We start from the raw sequence: 17731 nt of genomic DNA, 5'->3' as shown, positions 1-17731 counted from the left end.
AGCCAGCGGGCAGAAAGCTCCAGAAGGTTGTTTAAGGTCACCGGAGAAGCGGCTACCTGCGACCTCCTGGATCTGCACCTGGCTGAAGTCGCAGGTGACGTCGGGCAGCAGGTACCGCCGCGGGTCGCCGATCTCGTACACCAGCTGCTCGGCCACGGTGCCGAACGCCACCAGGCCGCCGGTTTGGGGCGGCTTGGAGAGAAGGAAGGAGCCGTCGGGGGAGCACTCGACCACCGGGAATCCCACGTTGTCCCTGAAAGCAACACGGTCAGTGGGTGCAGGTTTACCAGCTTTGTGAGGACCAGTCATGAGTTAGTTACTTAACTTATTAACTTCTCAGTTAGTTACTTAACTTCTCAGTTAGTTACTTAACTTCTCAGTTAGTTGTTAATAACTTAATAACTTGTTTGCTGGTGAATCTGAATCTCTTTTGGACATGAAAGGAAAACATCTACTTCAGGAAATATTTACCCAGTTTTTAAAGTATAACATTTTATATTAAATCAAGTTATTATTTACTGAATAAAAACTAAGTGAACCCCTGATCCAGCAGCTTCAGCAGCAGTGTGGGAGAAACTAAGTGAACCCCTGATCCAGCAGCTTCAGCAGCAGTGAGTGTAAAACTAAGTGAACCCCTGACCCCTGAGTAATGGTTTCTTCTGCTTTTATAGAGCTGCTCACACTGACTTTTGATCAATTAATCAGAGCATTGATCAGCAGCTACTTACCCTCTTAGTTCCTGTGGGAGCAGGAAGGGTTCACTTACTTTTTCACACACTGCCTCTGTGTTTTGTCTCAGTTTTTATCTGTTAAGGTTGAAATAACCTAATTCTAACCTCTTTTTTAACCTTTGAATGTCGACATAATCTGAGCCAATCAGGCTGCAGCATTTAGAACATTTTCCATTCAAAAAGGGAAAAAGGTTTTAAAGGTTCCTGGTTCAAAATAGCCAAAAAGCTAATTTTTTAATTGATTCTAACATATTTTTGTTACTTATTTCAGTTAATTTCACACTTTATCATAGTTTAAACTCCATCATCAATCAAAAAACCAGAGTTTAAATCGAGCTTCTCACCAGTCAGGAACTTTGTGCCAGTCGGTGAAGATCCCCCCCGTGCTCTGGGCGCCACATTCGATCAGGTGACCTGCGAGACTGAAGCACAAACAACAGATTGTATCATATGCAATCAAAAGAAACAATATTATTAGCTTCATTTTCCATAAAATTACATTTTTCTTTGTTTTCAGCCCTTTAATTCGAGCACGAAACAACTTCCTGTTCCTTTGGTTGGAGTTAAAAGTTATTTTAACAGGTAGGTTAATGCAACAGGTGACTTCAGAGACCTGTGTTCAGCTAACTCAGGGTAAAAGCTCCAATAAATCCCCTCAGCTGGATGCGTTTCTGCTCTAATGAACCTCAGGTGTGTTTGTTTTACCTTCCAGCTGCGAGCAGGTCGAAGTCGCTTCTTTTCCATCCAAACTGCAGCAGAAACACAGACGTTAGACCTCTGGACACCTCAGATCAAAGCAACACCCTGCAGCTTGAGACTCACACGCTAACCGGGCTAACCAGGCTAACTGGGCTAACCGTGCTAACCGGGCTAACCTGACTAACTGGGTTAACCGGGCTAACTGGGTTAACCGGGCTAACCGGGCTAACCAGGCTAACCGGGCTAACCGGGCTAACCGGGCTAACCTCCACGTTCACTGCGTGGAAGCTGCAGTCCTTAAAAGCCTTTCACCTTTAAGCTCCGAGCTCGACGCCGTTTGGCTTTACGAGCCGAAGCAACGCACCAGAAACTGGATGAAAACACATTTAAAAACAGACGCTTTTCTCAGCACAAATAAAGCTGAAAGAAAACTCTGCGACAGACGAAGGCAACGCTATGAAGAGAATAGAGTTCAGATTAGATGCTGCTGGAGAGGAAACAGGAAGTTAACTCGTCAGTTAGCTCCTCAGTTAGCTCCTCAGTTAGCTCCTCAGTTAGCTCCTCAGTTAGCTCCTCAGTTAGCCCCTCAGTTAGCCCCTCAGTTAGCCTCAGTTAGCTCCTCAGTTAGCTCCTCTGTTAGCTCCTCAGTTAGCTTCTCAGTTAGCTTTAGCTTCCAGACCAACATGGAACTGAGTTTCAAATTAAAATCTTGGACCTCTGCAGCCTGATGCTGATCTGCTCTGAAACTACAAATGTTCTGTAAATATTCCTCCTTTGTTGCAGCCACACTGTAGGTGTCTCATGTCAGAGATGATCAAGAATACGACTTTATATATATATTTATATATAAACACACCCTCCTGTCCTCATATTCATGGATGAAAATAATGCACCGTCACTTTAAAAGCTGCAGCTACAAATCTTAAATATTTCTGGGTAATTTCACTCTAAATGAGCTTAAATTAAACCTTTAAAGTCCCTTTTCTGTCATCCAACAAAGAAAGAACAGCCCAACGTACGGCGTGCATGAGCGGCCCGAGCGCCACGGCGCTGTCCACGCAGCGCCCCGTCACCACGATGTCTGCTCCGAGGTCGAGGCAGCGGCGGATGGGCTCGGCCCTGAACACAGACACAGAGGTCAGCAGGCGCCTCTGCGGCAGCTAAAATCTGCCGCTGTGGCCGACTCCGTACCCGAGGTAAGCGTTCATGCTGTGGAGCGTCTTGGGCAACGGCTGCCGGCCGCCGCCGCTGCTGTCGGCCATCTTCACCTCAGAGAGGCCGCTCCTCTGTGGGGGCGAGAAATGAGATGCAGTAGGTCATATAAACTCATAAAAACACTGCAATGATGTCATATCAGAGGGGGAGGGGCCTTACATGAGGTATGAGGTCATCACCAGTCACCACAGCAACTTTCAGGTTAAGCCCCGCCTTTTTGACGACTTCCTGTATGGCCTCTGCGCACGCCAGCGGGTTCACTCCTCCGGCGTTACTGACCACGCGGATACCTAACGGCAAGGGAGGCTGGCGTTGACTGTTGCCATGGAAACAAGCGCCTGACGAGGTAAGTCGCGGTCCGTGTCACTTACTCACCTTTCCTGTGGATGTCGTTGATGAACGGCGCCAAAGCGACCTGAACGAAGTCTGGAGCGTAACCCAGATTCTGCAGGAGGAAGTCAAGACCGTCAGTTACATATAAAACACTTTGTTACCAGCAGCCTGTCACAAAGACACATCATTTGTTCCCATTTCTTTAGCTGCATCTATGAAAAACAGCAAAGAAAACACAGTTTGACAGACAGAAAATAGGATTTCTGCAGCAACAAGGTGATTCCCAAAGAGCTATTAGCTGAAAACTTGGCATATCTCAGCATGGTGTGCAGTGTGTCCTTAAAACATTTGAGGAAACTGGACAAGTGGAGGACAAAAGAAGAAGTGTCAGGCCTAAAAAACTATCTCCAGCAGATGAACAGGATCTGAAAGTGATGTCCTTAAGAAAGAGGAAAAAATCCAGCTGTGACCTGACAGGACCTGAGAGATGCATCTGGACCTTCAGCTGATCCATCTACTGTTGGCCCAAGCCTCATCAGAAATGGTCTCCATGGAAGGGTGGCTGTCAAGAAGCCGTTCTTAAGGAAGGGAAACAGGGAGAAAAGGCTGAGCTGTGCCAAATGACACAAGAAGTGGACTGAAAATCAGTGGCAACAGGTCTTATGGAGGGATGAATCCTCCCCAGAGCCCGGACCTCAACATTATTGAAGCAGTGTGGGATCATCTGACAGAGAACGGAACAAAAGGCAGCCCACATCCAAAGAAGAGCTTTGGGAAGTCCTTCAAGAAGCCTGGAGAACTATTCCTGAAGACTCCTTAAAGAAATGACAGAAAGCTCGTCTCAGAGGGTTCAGGCTGTGTTGGAGAATAAAGGAGCTCAGAGCAGATATTCACTTTAAAGCTGCTCAGAACTGAGAAAACTCTGTTTCTGCCTCAGATTCTGGGTTTATATCTATGTGAGAACAACTGTTTCCTGTTTATATATAAAATATATATATTTATATATGCAGGCAGACGTAGTTTTCCTTTTCAACCAGCAGAGGGAGCTCTACTGTCAGCTCCACCAGATGAACACAGCTCCTCATTTCTAAGAAGAAAAGAACCAGGATCCACTTTTTCTCACTTCTCGGTGACTTGAGGACAGTAAATACCGACTTACTTCATATGATATTCAGGCTTTACTCTCATTAAATGACTCAGATAAAACTGCTGCAGGTCAAAGGTCGGCACTCACAGGCATCTTGGTCTTGGCGGCGGTGAGAAGAGACATGGTGATCTCACTGAGGTAGTCAAACACCAGGAAGTCCAGCTTCCCGCCGTAGATCAGCTGAGGCACTGAAAACACACACATTAATGAGCTCATTCGTTTATTAAAGAGCTTCCACAAACCTTCACCTGAAGTCAGAGACGTCCGAGTGGAGATTTTAAGGTCATTTAATCAGCTTTCATCAGCTTTCACCGACTATCTGAGCTGCTCCTCTGCAGTCGGCTCTCATAAATGCACTTTAAACGTAATGTGATGTGAAGTACGTGTACAAAAACCCACAAAGAGACACAAAAAAACAAAAAAGGGACAAGAAAAAGACATTAAGACTCATCCCAGACAACAAAGAGACGAAAAATACCAAAAAAACTGACATAAGACACCAAAAAGACCACAATAATACAAAGAAACACACAAAGAGACACACGGGACCCAAAACAGATAAAAATAACTCCAACAAGACAAAGAAAAGCTAAATGTGTTCCAACTTATCACATTTAACCAGATAACCAACGAGAGAAACAGCAAAGGAAACAAAAGCAAACCACTGACAGAGAAACTAAACCACAGACACAAAATTACTACAAAAAGACCACAAAGTGGAAGAAAACCACCAAAAAGAGAGGAAAAAAATTAAAACAACCACGAAAAGACACAAAGAAGTTAAAAACAACCAAAAAGAGACAATAAAACTCATACCAGACAACGAAAAGTCCCAAAATATCCACATTAGAACAAAGAAACAACATTAAGAGACACACGAGGCCCTGAAAAAAGGCAAAATCAACTCCAACATAGACAAAAAACACCAAAATGTGTTAGAAAACAACCAAAAAGAGACAATAAAACTCATACCAGACAACGAAAAGTCCCAAAATATCCACAATAACACAAAGAAACAACATTAAGAGACACACGAGGCCCAAAAAACACCAAAATGTGTTAGAAAACAACCAGAAATTAACTAATTGACACCTGAGAGGACAAAAGAGACAAAAAAGACAAGAATTTCAAAACAAGGGAAAAGAGTAATACATTTTTTAAAGAAAAGAAATGACACAAACCGATAAATAAGACACAAAACAGCTGCTTTTAGTTTGGGGGGGTCCTGCCCTCCGGGACAGCTGGGGGCCTCCTCAGGGGCCCATTATGGACTCCAGCTGATGTGTTTTTATGGTAAAAGTGAGAAAACGTCTGAAATGAGACATTTTTCAACCCGACTTCCTGTCCTCACGCGGCTTCGCGTTACCTGAGGTGGCCGTGTCCCCCCAGAACCCGGAGGCACAGCCGATCCGGACCGGTTCCGTCCCGGCAGAGCTGCTGTAGCACCTGCAGCCGCCTGTTTGCGGCTCCGCAGATGAGCTGCGGCGCACGAAGTTGACGCACTTCTCTGCGCTCCTGCCGCGAGACAACCGCCTGAAGGCCGCGTGCGCGACACCGAGTAACCGCGGAAAGTTGGACATCGTTGCACAGCGGATTTATTTCAGCGCGAGACGAAAGCACGAACTCCCAAAACTTCTCAGAAGTTCAAGGTGCACCGGGACCACCACAAAAACAGTCCGACGGGAAACGCAGCGCGAAGGTTCCGACCGGATTTCTTCGTCTTCTTCTTCTTCTTTAAAGTTTAACGGCAGTTAACATCCCGGAAGTTGATGACCGCCATCATCTGGAACTTTCTAATCATAATTTGAATTTTTTTTCCCCAAGAATCCACTAATTTTCCTTATTCTTCACATCAGAAAGTTAAAATAGTCTCCAAATAAGTTTCTCATTCCGTTAATCATATTGAATATTTCTTCTTCACATCCTCCTTGTTCATGATAAATGTCTCTTTTGTTTTTTACTACAACCCTGAGATGCTTCCCCATCATTTTATTTGTGCTGTTTACATTTCTTTGACCTAATCTTATCTCGGTCATTGTCCATCAAACTGTCTCCTGTTTGCTTCTTTGTGGCTCGTTTCGCTGACTCATCAACTTTTTTCACTTCCTGGGATGCCAGAATGAGCAAGAACCCATAAAAGCTTGATCTGTTTTCTGATATTTTTAGAAAACATGCATTATATCGATTCTATCACTTCTTACGCCAGAGATCTGAGGTTGAAAACTGCAATGTAATCATAAACAAAAGCTTTTTAACCTGTGTTAAATAACCTTTCAAGAGACCTTCAGAAGGCCTTGAGAAGTATTGCTCAAGACAACTTTAAAAAGTTCGAAGAAAGTTAAGCTGCATGGGAAAACATATGAAGAAAGGAGGGCTGGATCAGGATGTTTGTGTCGTATAAAATGTAAAAATGAGGGTTCCAACCAAAGAGCCTTCAGGGAAACTATAACAGACTATCTGTGATGTGAAGGTGGTGAGATCGAGGGCAGAGGAGAATATTATTGGTGTGAAAAGCAGCAGAGATCAAAGAATATGAGTAAACCGAGCAAAGCAAGTTTATTTTACAGCACAATTCAACGAGAAGGGGATTCAAAGTGCTTCACAGAGACATTAAAACAGAAGAAATAAAAATAAAAAGCATGATTTCAAATTTAAGCAAAAGAAAGAAATAAGAACAATGGATAAAATCAGAAAAAAATTATATATATGAAAGATAAAATCAGGAGTTAAAATATGAAACTCAAGCTTATTCAAATGCAGCTGAAAACAGATGTTTCTTCAACCTGGACTTAAATCCTGAGTGTTTCAGCTGATCTGAGGCTTTCTGGGAGTTTGTTCCAGACATGTGGAGCATAGAAGCTGAATGCAGCTTCTCCAGGTCTGGTTCTGACTCTGGGAACTGATAAAGAACCGGATCCAGATGACCTGAGGGGTCTGGGAGGTTCATAGTGGGTCAGCAGATAAGAGTTCCTTCTCTTCTCAGCCTTTGTTTCGCTCTGAATCCAGACTGAAGGAGTTTGTCGAGCTCACCGTTAACGACGCTGATGGAGCTGAGTGAAGACAGCTTCTTCCAGGACTTGGACACCACTGGGAAGTTGATGAGGTCCAAACCTTGTCTCTTAAGGGCCCAAAACATTTATCTCTTTACTCAGTCAAAACAGCTTCTGTGAATTATAGAAACAAATCCTAATGTTACATGAGTCTGAGTCTGATGAGTGACTGAAACCTGAAACCAAACACCGGCTGAAGCTCCAGAAAACAACTTAGAAACAACAAGACCGTCGGGTTTCCTGAGACTCGTGCCGCTGGCCGATCCTTTTATGCAAAACATCAGCTCAGCGGTTCATGTATAGCTTTGAAAAGCCTGTAATGAGCCTGTGTGGTTGTTGTTTCTACCTCTGCTTTGCAGTTAGAGGAGCGGCCCGATGAGCTACCTGAGAGCTGCTGCTGATATATTTAATTCTCCATCACTTCAAAAAATCAGCCACAATATTTAGTTAGTATCCAACAGGTTTTATGCTCCATGAAGAGTGAAAAAAAGCTTCAAACTTTAGCAGTTTTGCTGCAGCTAAACCAGGAATAAGACCTAAAACCTGTGGCTAAGCCTGCATAAGTGTGGAAAAACCAATATGTAGTTTAATAATATGGAAAGAACCAAGGTGTAGCTCTGAGTCAATCAATTGATAAATGCGGGCGCCATATGTCCAGGAAAGGGCTTCATAAAGCAAACACCTTATCTGTGTTATAGTTAGGACTATAATGTGTGATGTCCACACTAATGACAGTCAAATGATGATCCCCGGAGCTAATTACCGACCATGATGTCCACACTAAGGGCAAAAATAGGCCAAGATACGTGCAAAGATGGTAAACAGGAGATGTGGACGTAGAGAACAGGTCAGGAGGGACTATTATATGAATAAAAGATAAGACAAAGGGCCCATCTTTGGGTAAACATAGTAGATAAAACATAATGGTGGAAAATTGGGGGAAATATGACATATGAAAGGAGGAGGAGGAGCTGCCTCAGGCCCCAAAACTGTATAAAAGGTGGAAGGAAACTTCAGGCTCGGGCTACTTCTCATGGTCATGTTGTAACTCTGCAATAAACCATCATTGGACCGCGATCCAGCTGAATCCGTCCCATCTTTGATGCTTCATGACTCCTCATCTTTAGCCACTGATTATAGCTTATTATTGAACTCCACAGAAAGTCAACGGCTTCACCTCCTGGTTGGTGGTCAGTGGGACACTGACCTCCATATTTCACTGGTTTCATCGAGCATCTCATCTTTGAGACAAAGTTCCGGTTATTCTTTCAGGGGCTTTACCTTTGAGACTCTCTGCAGACGAAAAGGCTTCCATGAGCATCACTTTTTAGCTTTTCATCCCCACCGCTGCCCGGCATTGGAGCCAATCAGCATCTGTGTGGGTCAGAGGGTTGATACCAGGTCCACAGTGGGTCACCTCAGCCAGAAACCGGCATGTCTGTAGATCCTGTGTCTCAGCAGTCCACTGAGCCAGAGTGAAGCCTCTCCAGCCCACAGAGTGCCTGCCTGCTGACCCAGTCTGCCCTCACTGACCCAGGCTGCCCTCACTGGCCTGGCCTGGCCTGGCCTGACCTGGCCTGGTTTACCACCTCCACAGTTCCTCCTTTGACTGCCTTCTGGCCATTACCCCGAGTCCCATCTTTACCGACTTCCTGCCGCCTTGTGCTCAGTGAGGTTCTGCCCCTTTTTACTGGTTCAACCTGTCCATTCAGCCTCTGTTTTAGCCTGAATATATTTGGCTCCATTTGAGTAGCTTTGCCTGATTCTCCTGCCCAGAGTCTCCTATTCCCCAGCTCCTAATTTGACCTCATTAGACCCCAACCTCTCCTCTAATTCATTTTAAACCAGTTTTTCACCACAAACCATCCATCCACTTGTTTTGCTACTCGACCCTGTATTCTAAGTTTCACATTTCTAAGATCTGTGGATGTTTTTGAGTGTTTTTGCCATTCTCTACCAGATGTGCACCTGTTTGCATGCTGGTACACCTGAGCCCCCCCTCCTCGGTGCTGCTCTGGTACTCATGACACATGAGAATACTGATTAGATTTACATAGTTGTCCATTTGGGATTTGTCTACATGCAAATAGTCAATGAGTAGGATTTTTACTCCCCAGAGTATATATTCAGCCTCACCTTTGTCAGAAATATGCGCTGACAGGACACCAGTCTGGGTTTCTCTGCTCAAGCTGCTGCCCCCGCGACCCGAACCCCGGATAAGCGGCAGATGATGGATGGATGGAGGACGCCAGTCTCTGCAGAACACAGGCGGGAAAAGGCTTGAGCGACCTGGAAGAAATAAAGGAAAATACTGCCGACAAGTTTGACTTCTGAGGTATATTTACAGACTTTTCCCACAACTATATCTCATGTATGGATTCCTAATTTTACATTTATTGATTAGAGAAATCAAAACATCTTCTGCAAAAAAAAAAAGAAGCTGATTCGAGCTATAATCTGATTGTTGATTTCAATTAATTTAACTTGGGCTTTGACCCTGTAAATAAACTGTTTAATGAAGAAAAAACTAGTTTTGGCTTTACTTTAAGCAGATTCTTTAACATTTCTCTAAAGCATAATTACATTTATTTATTTATTATTCATTATCCATCCATCCATCCATTTTCTATACCTGCTGAATCCGTCGGTCGGGGCGCGGGGGGGCGGAGCCTATCCCAGCGTTCATCGGGCGAGAGGCGGGGTCACCCTGGACTGGTCTATGATTCATGATTCATAATTAATTTATTATTGATCAAATCTGTTCAAATGAAGGCAAACTAATGATAAAAGTAAGTTTCCTGAAAATCAGACATGCTACAGACCCAAGAGATGATCGGAAGTCTGAATAAATGCATTCAAGCTGCAGATTCTCTGACGTCACCCATATACTTAACCAATGAACACATTTATTCACATACGTGGTGTTTTGGTTTTTTTGTGTTGGAAACATCAGCATCATCAGCATAAGTGATGACGTTAAAAAGAAGATTAAATGTCTCTCACTCTTTGTTCCTGCCGTATTTTACAGGAAATGCACAACAATTCTTCCTCCGCCCTTGATGGCCTCCCCTCGGCCTCCAACTCCTCCGTCACCCCTTTCTACTTAGCCTGCCAGCGGTCGGTGATCAGAAACGTCATCTACACCCTGTACGCCCTCACCAACGCCCTCTTCCTCCTCCCGCTCTACATCCTCATCCTCTCCATGGGCTTCAAGCGATGGAGGCGCTCCAAGTCTGCAGAGAGGACAATGAGCCACTTTGACTTCTTCACCTACAACATGATGATTCCGGAGATTATTTGTGTTTTCGGCGCCGTTTTCTACACTTTAGGCACCTACATAAAAAGTGAGCCCCTGTTCTTGGTGGGCGTGTTCTTCTTCTGCCTCATTCTACCCGGGCAGACCCTGTTCCACGTCCTCACCTGTGTGGAGCGCTACCTGGCCGTGGTTCACCCCGTCACCTACCTGCGCCTCAGGGCAGCGGACGGGATCCGGGTCAGAAACATCAGCACCGCCTGTGTTTGGCTGCTGTGCGTCGCGTGGGTGGGGCTCATAAAGCTGTACCTGCCCAAGTTTCCCACCGCCCCCTTTTTCTCCTTCCTGGGCATCTGCATATTTGGCACATTTTTCTGCTGCCTCGCCGTTCTTCGCGGTCTGACTCTTCCAGGGCCGCGCGCGGCGGCCAGCCACCAGCAACGCGGTGACCAATCAAAGCAGAGGGCTTTCCACATAATCTCATTAATAACAGTGACGCTGCTGCTGAGGTCTGTCGGGCTCCTGCTTTGCTTTGGTCTCGAACATCTGGTAACAGTAAATCTGACCGAGCTCTGTGAGTTGCTGGATTCCGGCATCTGGCTGACGGTGCCCGGCAGCCTGATTCTGCCTCTGCTGTTTCTGCACCGAGCAGGAAAGCCACCGTGCTGTAAGAGGAGCTCTGACTCAGGCTGAGGAGTCAAGACAGTTGGGTCACAGTGGTTAACGCAACCGGCCAATCAAACCCTCAGAACACAGACCAGCTTTCCAACATGAGGCGGAATGAAGTTACAGATGTTTGTGGAGCAGAGGTGGAACAGGAAGTCTAGTCTTTTAGATTTTAAAGCTACTTCAGCCACATGAGTAGGAACTTTTTTAGATTTGACCCATACTTTTAATCCTTAAACATCCCTCCATTGAGCTTTAATTATTGTAATTTCAGAGCAAAGTGTAGCTCCCGCTTTGGCTTTTTTCGTGGTTGCTGGGATATTTCGGGTCTTACTTAATAATCGGCCTGGTCTTTATTTGTGGTTTCTGGTTTACTTCAGAGGGAATACACCAATGTCTCAAGTTTCCTCTAAGCTCAGACCATTCAGCATTGTTTCTGCCATTAAGTCATGGGGTTGGGGATATAGCAAGTGAATATCATCTTGAAGTAAAGGCTGTTGGTAAACTTAAGGCTTACCAAAGACTGAACTGGTTTGTATGGGACTGATTTCTATGCTGTGCTTTTATGTCCCTTTGAGCTTTCCGTAGGGCTCCACCATCACCTGGAAGAGGACATCATGTCCTGTCATACAAAGCAGGATTTGTCTGTGAAATTAGGGGCTTCAGGAGATATTCTGGATAGATACAGTTTCTGTCCTGGTGACTTTTTGCTCATTATATGAAATTACAGTAGAATCCACCGTACAGTCCATGCTACCTGAGCTTTTTCAGTTGGCCTCGTTCATGTTTACAGTGAAATATTTGACTTATGAAGCTCAGGAAGTCAAAGACAGGGAGAGAGTTTGATTTAAACATGTCAACTAAAAGCTACTTTCTGTACGACTTTGATTTGAAACTCTTAGGTTATCGTGGCGAGACGTCGTCTAACCGTCAGACCAAAAGTCGTGTTGTTTTCTCCGGTTAACACAGACTTTAAATGGGAGATGATGAATAGCCTTTAATGTCTGTAGTTTGTCAAAGTTGCCCAAAAAAGTAAAATTTTTACCCAAAAATCCATCAAACCAGGCACAAACACACATTTCTGAGCCTGGATTCCAGTCGTGTCCATAAACTGCAGCGACCCATTTCACGCTATTTAGGTTTATTTAAAAACTTTACTGCACAACAGATCTTTTCCATTTATGATGTGTTTTTCTGTTTCATACCAGTCAAAGTGGTCATATAGGCTTGTTTCTCTTTGTTGCTGGGTCAGAATAACCCGAGTCTTATGCCCATTTGGCCCTGTGAGTAGGACAAGCTGTAGGAGCAGTTGAATTTGTACCATGTTTGTTTCTTTATGCATTTGGCAGACGCTTCTATGCAGATTTACATGTAGGCAGGTAAGTGGGTCTTTCATGCAGGGGATCTAATCCTAAATCCCCCATCTGGATCTATACTCTGGTGCTGTTAAATCCGGGCACATTTCTCCATAAATGAACTCGTCACATTCAGAAAACTGCCTGGAAGAGAATGAAAGAGAGACTGAATGTTGAATTGTGGGCTTATTATCACTGATAATAAAACAAACTTGAACTGATTCTGTATTGAGAACAATAGCACCACCTTGTGGACAGAAACGTGCAGTAAAAGGTTTCCTGCTGTATCTGACAGTCTGGTCTGACAGATTTATTATTATATTAGTTAATTTGTGTGTTTTCTGACAACATTTACATGTCTGGTTGCTGTGATATTTCATTGTGTCAGAGATCTTGTAGATTTATTGATGTTTATTGGAAATAAATTTACTCTGTAATCAATGTTTTTGTTTAAAACTGAGATTCAGTGTATTTGTTATTGAAGGATTCATTTAAAATACAGTACTGTGTCAAAGTATATAAACAGTAGAAAGAGTTTTGTTCTTTCACACATTTACTGTGAATGACCCCTAATTTCTTTGTATAATATCAGGAAAACAGGAAATTATTCCAACATGTTCCAACATAAACATAAATACTGAATATTAGACATATAAACAGAGTTTTTTCTCAGTTCTCAGCAGCTTTAAAGTGAATCTCTGGTCTGAGCTCCTTTATTCTCCAACACAGCCTGAACCCTCTGAGACAAGCTTTCTGTCATTTCTTTAAGGAGTCTTCAGGAATAGTTCTCCAGGCTTCTTGAAGGACATCCCAAAGCTCTTCTTTGGATGTGGGCTGCCTTTTGTTCCGTTCTCTGTCAGATGATCCCACACTGCTTCAATAATGTTGAGGTCCGGGCTCTGGGGAGGATTCATCCCTCCATAAGACCTGTTGCCACTGATTTTCAGTCCACTTCTTGTGTCATTTGGCACAGCTCAGCCTTTTCTCCCTGTTTCCCTTCCTTAAGAACGGCTTCTTGACAGCCACCCTTCCATGGAGACCATTTCTGATGAGGCTTGGGCCAACAGTAGATGGATCAGCTGAAGGTCCAGATGCATCTCTCAGGTCCTGTCAGGTCACAGCTGGATTTTTTCCTCTTTCTTAAGGACATCACTTTCAGATCCTGTTCATCTGCTGGAGATAGTTTTTTAGGCCTGACACTTCTTCTTTTGTCCTCCACTTGTCCAGTTTCCTCAAATGTTTTAAGGACACACTGCACACCATGCTGAGATATGCCAAGTTTTCAGCTAATAGCTCTTTGGGAATCACCTTGTTGCTGCAGAAATCCTATTTTCTGTCTGTCAAACTGTGTTTTCTTTGCTGTTTTTCATAGATGCAGCTAAAGAAATGGGACATTTTGTCCTCCACTCGTCCAGTTTCCTCAAATGTTTTAAGGACACATGAACATTCATCCGCCTCCAACTCGCCTTAATCTTTATTGTAAAGCACTTTGCAGCATTCTTAGGAAAGGTTAATTCACCTTGTAGGGTTCATGTCTCACATGCTCAGAGGTACAAAATGAGCAATGATCATTAAGCCCAGAACACTAATGTCGGGTGATTATCACCCAACGTGTTACATAACCATAGGTCTTGGGTTGAAAGCATTACTAACACCAAAGAGTTTAGCTGCTAATGTGCTGCTTCTCTGGAATAACATAATGTTCTGTCGTTGGTTTTGCATCATGCAAAGAGCCTGCCGCCTCCCTGCCACGAGCACAGAAACCTCCAGTCAGTCCTCGCTATTCTCACATGACGCCTCGCTGCAACCAAGCTGCCGCTGGACGAAAAACTGAATACGAGACACAAAATCTGCTCACGAGGTCGGTCTGTTTTACTGTTTTTAAGTTTGAATCAAACTGAGAGGAAGCAATGAAAGACACTGTAATTTCCAGCTGTGTTCAGTGCTTCTTATTTTAAATGGAAGTAACTGTAAAGTTGCTTATTTATCAGCTTTAAATGTACTTTTCCCCTCTGAACAGCAGCTGCTCAGGGCAGAGTGTATTTTTACTGATGATCAGCCTGCAGGGACGACTAGTTTAACCACGGAAATGCAAACTTGAGCTGATTTGTCACTCATTTTAAAGCGAGTTGAGTTTTGCTTTTATGCTCTTCGCAGTTCAGTTTCAATTCAGTTCAGTTTTATTTATAGAGCACCAAATCACGACAAATGTCATCTCAAAGCACTTCAAAGATACAATTAGCCAATTAGAGTCACATCATTATCCAATTAAATCAATAATTAAATTCTAAATGGTTCCAGCTCATACAGAGTCAATTAAAAAATGTTGCCAAGCTCAGGAAACCAGTCACTTTGCAAGAGAAACAAGTTAATGACAGCGATGATGTCATATGTTCATGGAGGGAGGAGAGGTGCATCATGGGAGCTCCCCCAGCAGGCTGGGCCTATAGCAGCAGAACTATGGGATGTTTCAGGCTCACCTGAGCCATCCCTAACTATAAGCTTCATCAGAAAGGAAAGTTTCAGCCTGATCTTAAAGGTAGAGAGGGTGTCTGCTTCCTGAAGCCAAACTGGCAGCTGGTTCCACAGAGAGGGGCCTGATAACTGAAGGCTCTGCCTCCCATTCTGCTTTTAGGGGCCTGATAACTGAAGGCTCTGCCTCCCATTCTGCTTTTAGGGGCCTGATAACTGAAGGCTCTGCCTCCCATTCTGCTTTTAGGGGCCTGATAACTGAAGGCTCTGCCTCCCATTCTGCTTTTAGGGGCCTGATAACTGAAGGCTCTGCCTCCCATTCTGCTTTTAGGGGCCTGATAACTGAAGGCTCTGCCTCCTATTCTGCTTTTAGGGGCCTGATAACTGAAGGCTCTGCCTCCCATTCTTCTTTTAGGGGCCTGATAACTGAAGGCTCTGCCTCCCTTTCTGCTTTTAGGGGCCTGATAACTGAAGGCTCTGCCTCCCATTCTGCTTTTAGGGGCCTGATAACTGAAGGCTCTGCCTCCCATTCTGCTTTTAGGGGCCTGATAACTGAAGGCTCTGCCTCCCATTCTGCTTTTAGGGGCCTGATAACTGAAGGCTCTGCCTCCCATTCTGCTTTTAGGGGCCTGATAACTGAAGGCTCTGCCTCCCATTCTGCTTTTAGGGGCCTGATAACTGAAGGCTCTGCCTCCCATTCTGCTTTTAGAAACTCTGGGAACCACAAGGAAACCTGCAGCCTGGGCCTATAGCAGCAGAACTATGGGATGTTTCAGGCTCACCTGAGCCATCCCTAACTATAAGCCACAGGTACTCTACCAGCAGCTCATCATTGACCAGATCTGTAACTAGCTTTAAGGAGCCTCCACCCACTTATTAGCAGTCGTCATTTCATTAATTCCCCATAATTTGATGTAAAACTTACCCTTTAAAGTCTATTGATCGATGTTTCTGAACTTTAGGAATGCCTTTGGGCCGAAACATAGACTTGAATAGACTTGGTTTCATGTAGAGCCAGAATGTGACACTTTTGTCCTACATAGAACAACCTTTCCCTTACTTTCCAGTGTCCCCTTGCTAATAAAACTGAGGCTCTGGGATAGTGGTTGAGTTATACCTCTTCAAAAAGCTGATACACTCTTTGGGTATTAAGGATCCATCCAAAAGGCCCAACTCCCCACTTAAAGGGGCTAGATCACCACCTCTGCTTGTTATCCAAAAGGAAAAGGGAACCTTATCCCTGTATAATGGAGGTTTAGGACCGAGTAGAGGGGGCATAGAGGGGGGATCAGGACTGTCCCACATTTTTATCCTCCTGCTTTTCGCTGCTGTCTTTCACAGAAAATGTCCATCAACTCCTTCTCCAACTCCACCGCTCTAACATCTCCCTCCAACTCCTCCACCATCCCTTTATTCTCATGCAAGGACTCGGCAGCCAGCCTGATCATCTACACCATGTATTCCTCCCTCAGCATCCTCTTCCTTGTCCCACTCTACATCTTCATTCTCTGCATGGGCTTCAGACAGTGGAGGAGGCAGCGCTCTGTGACCATGAGCCACTTCGATGTCTTCACCCTCCACATGATGCTCCTGGAGATTTTAGGTCTTTTCGGATCAATCCTCTACTGTTTGGGTAGAAGAGTTGAGGCGTTGCTCGCTGCGGGGATGTTTTTGGTGGACATCCTGTTCCCCGGACAGACTCTGTTTCATATGCTGACCTGTTTGGACCGGTACCTGGCTGTGGTTCACCCCGTCACCTACATGCGCCTGAGACAGAAAAGCTGGATCAGAATCAGGAACATGGTCATCCTGTTTGGATGGGTGATGTGCTTCGAATCGGTGGGGGCCACTCAGATGCTGCCGCTTCACGTTAATATGGTCCTACTCCTGGTCTCCTTAGGTTTCGGGACTTTTATCACATTATTCTGTTGCTTGTCTATTCTCTGGGTTTTGGTTCGTCCAGGGCCAGGCGAGGTGGGCAGGGACACCAGGCAGGCTGACCCATCAAAGCAGAGAGCTTTCCACATGATTGTAATCATAACAGGAGTGCTGCTGGTGAGGTTTGTCGGGATCTTAGTGTGTTACGGCATTGAACAACTGGTATCGATTGATCATGAAGAGCTGTGTGCGTTGCTGGATTCGGGAATCTGGCTGACGGTGCCCAGCAGCCTGCTTCTGCCTTTGCTGTCTCTGCACAAGGCAGGAAAACTGCCGTGTGGTCGGACAAGCCCCCAATCAGGATAACAAGTCCAGCCATTTAGGACCACAGTGGCTGCCTCTGGGGGACGGTCAGTGGATATTTTGATAAAGGATACCCAGACAAACACAGCAACTAAACTAGGGATTGGAATTGTTTAGCAGTTCCGGTTCCATTATCGATATCGGTCATCGATTCGGTTCTTTATCGATTCTCTTATCGATTCTCTTATCGATTCTCATCCAGTTATATGTAGTACAAATGGCTTTGGTTGCAGTAACACTTTAATTTTAAGAATGCACCAACATTTTTGCACTGAGCTTCAACTAAATCTGGTTTAAGCTGAAAAACTGGAACTTTTTCAAATTAAAATACAACTTTTGCACGTTTCCAGTTTTCGTGCAGAAAAATTAGCATGTTTTATTATTATTATTCATACAGTATGTCGCTCACATTATTACAATCAACAGGACTTCCTTAGATTTCCGTTACCTGGGACCTCTGAGACGGACGACGCTGTGCCACAAGCGAGAGTCGCCGCCATCGCCTGGCAGCGCCTCAAAGACTTCCCATTAATGCAAAGTAATGTGTGGTCAAACCTTTCAGCGTGTTG

At 44.6% G+C, this 17731-nt stretch overlaps 1 protein-coding gene across 3 annotated transcripts in view; it reads right to left on the bottom strand.

Annotated features, from left to right (window-relative positions):
• Nucleotides 1-5769, bottom strand: part of lratb.1 (lecithin retinol acyltransferase b, tandem duplicate 1) — a 30472-nt gene extending 24703 nt beyond the window's left edge. For 2 of the 3 annotated variants that reach the window (XR_011909798.1, XM_072376388.1), the window contains exons 1-9: nt 5492-5768; nt 4213-4313; nt 3021-3090; nt 2805-2935; nt 2622-2716; nt 2450-2549; nt 1437-1480; nt 1076-1153; nt 57-253 (exon numbers count right to left, since the gene is read on the bottom strand). Coding sequence is in view for 2 of the 3 variants with exons in the window: in XM_072376388.1 (XP_072232489.1) it covers nt 57-253; nt 1076-1153; nt 1437-1480; nt 2450-2549; nt 2622-2716; nt 2805-2935; nt 3021-3090; nt 4213-4313; nt 5492-5705 (1030 nt within the window). In the remaining variant the exon portion in view is untranslated. Of the gene's footprint in view, nt 1-56; nt 254-1075; nt 1154-1436; nt 1481-2449; nt 2550-2621; nt 2717-2804; nt 2936-3020; nt 3091-4212; nt 4314-5491 lie in introns of all 3 variants that reach the window. The other variant, XM_072376389.1, reaches the window with a different exon arrangement.
• Nucleotides 5770-17731: the final 11962 nt, after the last annotated feature.

This window comes from Leuresthes tenuis, unplaced genomic scaffold (genome assembly GCF_036924035.1).
Source record: "Leuresthes tenuis unplaced genomic scaffold, fLeuTen1.0.hap1 SCAF_22, whole genome shotgun sequence".
Taxonomy (NCBI): Eukaryota; Metazoa; Chordata; class Actinopteri; order Atheriniformes; family Atherinopsidae; genus Leuresthes; species Leuresthes tenuis.
The sequence above is the reverse complement of the archived record's forward strand: the minus strand, read 5'-3'. Positions and strand labels throughout refer to the sequence as shown.